The sequence below is a fragment of the Vicia villosa genome, unplaced genomic scaffold, assembly GCF_029867415.1.
Source record: "Vicia villosa cultivar HV-30 ecotype Madison, WI unplaced genomic scaffold, Vvil1.0 ctg.001995F_1_1, whole genome shotgun sequence".
Taxonomy (NCBI): domain Eukaryota; kingdom Viridiplantae; phylum Streptophyta; class Magnoliopsida; order Fabales; family Fabaceae; genus Vicia; species Vicia villosa.
Genome location: NW_026705805.1, coordinates 219817 through 225597, shown reverse-complemented (window position 1 = coordinate 225597; position 5781 = coordinate 219817). Strand labels below are relative to the sequence as shown.

The 5781-nt window shown below is 41.7% G+C and overlaps 1 protein-coding gene across 1 annotated transcript; it reads right to left on the bottom strand.

Moving 5' to 3' along the window:
• Positions 1-2235: 2235 nt before the first annotated feature.
• Positions 2236-3756, bottom strand: LOC131637439 (uncharacterized). The gene is made up of 3 exons (XM_058908025.1): positions 3443-3756; positions 3000-3289; positions 2236-2945 (listed from the first exon to the last, which is right to left on the bottom strand). The coding sequence occupies exons 1-3, from the start codon at positions 3754-3756 to the stop codon at positions 2236-2238; spliced, it is 1314 nt and encodes a 437-aa protein (XP_058764008.1).
• Between the last annotated feature and the right edge of the window lie 2025 nt (positions 3757-5781).

Sequence of the window (5781 nt, the reverse complement as noted above, 5' to 3'; positions counted from 1 at the left end):
ACCCTGATTAAGAAGATCATATGACCTCTAGACTTGTACACCCCCACCAATGCCTTGAATTGGATAGAAACCCTGATTTCAAAAGATCTTGGGCAAGATGATGGCATCCCATATTAGTCTTCAAATCTCTCCTTCTGATCCAGGATCAATGATATGGATGCATGCAATGGTATGACCTAGATGGATGTATGCTTATGGGTGGCAAGCCAGCTAAATAAGGGTAGGACAAATTTGGGGTATGACAATCTTGTCAAAAGCTTCTTGTCATTGGTCATTCCATTTTACTGCTTGATCTTTCCTCAGTAACTTGAATATTGGCTCACAAGTAGCGGTCAGATGGGAGATAAACCTGGCAATGTAGTTCAAACGTCCCAAGAATCCTCTAACTTCTTTCTCATTCCGTGGAACTGGCATTTCTTGTATGGCTTTTACTTTCGCAGGATCGACTTCAATACCTTTGCTGCTAACAACGAAACCTAGTAGCTTACCAGACCTCACACCGAAAGTACACTTATTTGGATTCACTCTCAACTTGTATTTCTTCAACCTATCAAACAATTTCTGCAGGTGGACCAAATGTTCTTCTTTAGTGTTAGACTTTGCAATCATATCATCAACATAGACCTCTATCTCTTTGTGAATCATATCATGGAACAGAGCTACCATTGCACGCTGATATGTTGCCCCTGCGTTCTTCAACCCAAATGGCATGACCTTGTAACAAAAAGTGCCCCAAGGAGTTGTGAAAGTTGTCTTTTCCATATCTTCGGGTGCCATCTTAATCTGATTATAACCTGAGAAACCATCCATGAAAGAAAATATTTTGCATTACGCAGTGCTATCAACCAGAATGTCAATATGTGGTAGCGGGAAATCATCTTTGGGACTTGCTCGATTCAAGTCTCTGTAGTCTACACACATTTTGACCTTTCCGTCCTTCTTAGGTACCGGTACTATATTGGCGATCCATGGTGGATAACTCACAACTTTCAAGAAACCGATATTGAACTGTTTCTCAACCTCTTCTTTGATCTTCTGAGCCATGTTAGGTCTGCTTCTTCGTAACTTCTGCTTAACCGGAGGACTGTTTTCTTTGATGGGTAGACTATGAACCACAATATCGGTATCGAGCCCAGGCATATCTTCGTAGGACCAAGCGAATATATCAACATTGTCTCGTAGCATCTGGATCAACCTCTGTTTGACACCATCCTCTAGCTCAGCCCCTATCTTGATTTCTTTCTTTTCTTCTCCGGTTCCTATATTCACAACCTCAATCGGCTCTGCATGCAGCTGTATAGTCTTTTCTTCTTGCTCTAGTAATCTGGCAAGTTCTCTGGGCACTTCGCAATCTTCCTCACCTTCATCCTCAGCTTGGTAGATCGGATTTTCAAAGTCATATTTAGCAATAGCAGAGTTGTTATCAATAGGATCCAGAGTGGATATGGATCTGCAGTGTATTATGTGGGAGTGTGTAAGATCACATAGCTATATAAAAGTAAAAGAAAAATAAAAGCAAACATACAATTTTGAATACGAAACGTCCAATATTTTATTGAATGAAAATATGCTTATGAAATGACAAGCCCTAACAATTGGACCGTTGTGCCCCGGGCAAGACACACGGCTTTAAAGTTTATTGTTTATTGAAGTACAAAAATTAAAACTGGGAAACATAAAAACAAAACAAAACTAGAAACGGAAATTACTCCTGACTATAGGTGATAGAGACAATGTCTTCGGTCTTCCAGTTGTCCAGCCCTTTGTCAGGTGTAGGAAAGATCCACTTGTCTAGGTTGTAATTATCTTCACCTTCTCCAGTGGCATTGACTCCTTTGCTGATGAAATGATACTTCAAACCTTCTGGACAAAGATGTCGTTCTCCACTCTGATCTTTAGCAGTGCAGCCTAAACCCCATTTGTTGGATTTATAGGGAATATCGGGGAGCTGCCCCCAGATAGTACAACCACCTTCTTCTACCACAGCCCTGGCATCTTTCAGAGAAGCCATTGTAGGAGGAACCCTAGTAACTTTAGGAACAACATTGATGGGTTTAGTCTCAGGAACCACTTGAGGGACCAATTCAAACGCTTGACGGGGAGATTCGAACGCTTCTCTAGTGAATTCAACATACTTGGTCTCATCTATGAAGCTCACCACATATTCTTCCTCGACATACACAGTGACAATCTTGCCTTTCGCCGGATATTTCAGTTTTTGATGGAGAGTTGAGGTCACACATTTGCCCCATGTATCCAAGGACGTCCAAGTAGACAGGAATAGGCAGGATGAATGTCCATTACATAGAACACAATGTTGAAAGTATGAGATCCTACCCTGATTGGGAGCTCAACTTCGCCATATACAGTACTCATTGAACCATCGAAAGCTTTCACTATCACATCACTGGATTTCAGCACGATTCCTTCTGGGTTGAGTTTGTCCAACACCAACTTGGGTAGTACATTCAGAGATGAACCATTCTCAACTAATACGTGAGCCAGAGTAGTGCCCCCACATTCAATGGATATATGTAGCGCTTTGTTATGATTCTTTCCACTAGGACTTAGATCAGCATCAGAAAACCTGAGGTAGTTATCTGTTGTCAGGATTGCAATACAATTCTCGAGTTGAGTGACAGAAATCTCTTGTGGCACGTGAGCAGCCTCTAGGAACTTCATCATAGCTTTGGCGTGAGTCTTGGAACAACTTAGGAGTGAAAGCATAGAGATCTTGGAAGGAGTATGCCCCATCTGTTCAATAATGTCGTAATCGCTCTTGCGAATGATCTTCAGGAACTCATTTGCTTCTTCAGAAGATGGATTTTCAGTAACGGTCTCAACTGGTGTCTGGACAGGTTCATGCAATGGACCTTTACCTCGAGTATCAGCATTTTGATTAGGAATAATTGTAGCAGTAGGTGAAGCAGTGTTTGGAGAGATCTCTGGAGAAAACCCTTTTCCACTTCTTGTCACTTTACTAGTTCCGACAATATTACCCACATCAAGATTGGCGTCTTCGGAAACTTTGTCAGCTATGAGTTCTTGCTTAACTCCTTGAATATAGACCTCGGCACCATAGTTCCAAGGGATAGCCTTATCAGAAGAATATGAAATTGGACTAGGCCTAGTAATGATAATAGGAGCCACACGGGGTTCAGTAGAAATCTTGAAAGGGGCCTTAGTAGGGATCTTCAACGGAGCCTTGGAAATTACCGACACGTCTTCAATCTTCAAGCCACGGGAGAAGCCTTTGCACAAATTCTCTATAGAAGGAATCTTTTCAAACCTGATAGTACGACGATTCATCCAGTGTTGAATACCTCTTTTCAGATTCTCACAACCATTGGGTTGGGATGCACAGTAATAACAACCTGGGTCGTAACCTGGAAATAAACCAGCTTGCAGCAGCTTTCTCTTGATGTCAAGGAGAGGAGTTGACAGATCTCTCACATCATAAACATGGACTGTGTCTATGATGGCGTTAACAGTCTTGTCATGTTTTGGCATGGGAGCAGTAATGACATTCGGAGTTTTCGACGGGTCAAACTCAATTTCACTAGCATCTATCATGTCTTGAATCTTGTTTTTCAATGCCCACCAGTTATCAGCATGGTGTCCAGGACAGTTGGAGTGGTACACACATTTTGCATTAGGATCATAGTTTAGATACGTAGTAGTGACATTCTTCGGAGGATCTCTTACGGTGATCAGATTGGCCTTCAATAGATGTTGCAGGGCTTGAGATAAAGGCATGTTGATTTTAGTGAATTGCCTTCTAGGTGTGTCTGACCTACGCTGATACCCTTGTCTAGGAGCTTGATGAGGTGTTGGTGTAGATATGAGAACATCTCCAACAGATTGATTCTGATCATTCTTATTACGATCCCTCTGACTATGAACCGCATTAGACTCATTTCTTCCATGATATGGCTTCTTTGCAGTACCAGAAGAGGCGCCTACTTGAATCTTCCCACTTCGAATACCACTCTCCACACGTTCTCCAGTCAGTATGAGGTCTGTGAAACCAGATGAGGAACTACCCAGCAAGTGACTATAGAACGGCCCAGTTAGCGTGCCCATGAACATGTCCACCAATTCTCTATCAGTCAATGAAGGCTGAACTCTTCTAGCTAGATCCCTCCACTTTTGAGCGTACTCCTTGAAACTTTCTTTAGGCCCCATGGACATGCTTTGCAGTTGCATGCGAGTTGGTGCAAGGTCAGCATTGTATTGATATTGCTTGTAGAAAGCAGCAGCCATATCTTCCCAAGTGCAAATGTTACCATTCTCCAGCTGATAGTACCATTCCAGTTGAGTCCCAGACAGACTCTCTTGGAAGAAATGAATCCACAGTCTCTTGTCCTCAGTATGAGGTTGGATCTTCCTCACATACGATCTCAAGTGCATCTTGGGGCAGGAGACTCCATCATATTTAGCAAAAGCTGGAGTCTTGAACTTTGGAGGAATGATGACTCCAGGAATGAGCCCCAGTTCTTCAAAATCCAGCCCGGGTACCTTCTGAATTTCCATATTTCTCAACCGTTCCTCTAGTAGCCTGTACTTCTCATCAGCATAGTCTTCTTCATGGAAATAGTCTCCCTCATCATAATCTTGATTATAAGATCCTACATTGCTTTCGGCGTTGGTCTTGGTACTAGCATCATCATCTTCTTCTTCCTCTTTGGGAATTTCAGCTTCTTCGGCCTTTTTGAGAGGGCCCTTGAGTCTTCTTCCCAGGTTGAGAACACCTTTAGGTTTCTTGGTCTCCTTTTCCTTCTTAGTCAGAAGGGATTTCAGCTCATTTTGCCCTTTGGACAAGTTCAGGATCAAAGCTTGGAACTCAGCATTTTGAGCCTGGAGATTCTCGACAGATTGTTCGAGATCCATTTCCTTACTGAAATAAACAGCGGAAAGATGAGAGACCTGGTTGTAGAAAACCTGTGATGTAATGCTATGAATGGTATGTGTATGCATATGCAATGTTTCCAAGGAATTAAAGGATTTTTAACACATTGAAAATAAAAGAAAAAGTATTAATTCTCTTATAAAAATATAAAAAATATAATGTTATGAAGTTAATAGTTACATCTGAAAGTACTGAAAATAATATAAAATAAAATATAACATGAAAATAATAGAAATCAGTCTCCGAGTCGGCGCTTTCTCTTCAAACTTCTGATCTCCTCTTTGTGAGCTTTAATCATCTCGTTTCTTTCTTGGACGAGTCTATCAACCTCTTGTTCCCATGATTGTATCTGATCCGGAGAGACGAAATCCTCAATCTTCCATTTATGGGAGAAACAGTCAAGCATACTATCACGCTCTTTAGCATCGGCCGCCATTACTGCTTTTTCTGCTTCAACCTCACATAAGCGTCTTTCGAGATCAGCTTTTTCTTGTCTTAAGCAAGCAACAGTGGCAGCAAGGTCTTCGTCTGGAGCGGGTACATAAGGTTCCACTTCTACAGGAATGACTGGAGGAGTAATCCTTGGAACTATAGGGGTATCAGATGGATAAGGTATGCCATACTCGACCACTCGATCATAAATCCACCTGAAATAAAGATCTGAAGGGGTGTAGTTCCTTAATCCCAATTCTCTTGTACATACTTTCTTTACCTTGGACAAAGCTCTAATAAACAACTTCTTCTTTCCAGTTGTATCTGAATCATAATCAAAGTTTTCCGCGCTAAGGTATATGGAGCATGGTTTGTCTTTCAAAGCGAAACCAAACTGATGTCGAGCTTGTAACACCCTTCTAAACCCCGCGACAATTTAA

Bases quoted from the DNA above. Each gene is read 5' to 3' on its own strand.
- LOC131637439 (XM_058908025.1), bottom strand. From the start codon at position 3,756: ATGCCTTTATCTCAAGCCCTGCAACATCTATTGAAGGCCAATCTGATC. The intron at 3,290-3,442 runs GTCAACTCCTCT...TCGTACTATCAG, and splicing joins GTTTATGATGTGAGAGATCT to GTTTGAAAAGATTCCTTCTA. The intron at 2,946-2,999 runs GTAATATTGTCG...GGTTTTCTCCAG, and splicing joins AGACGCCAATCTTGATGTGG to AGATCTCTCCAAACACTGCT.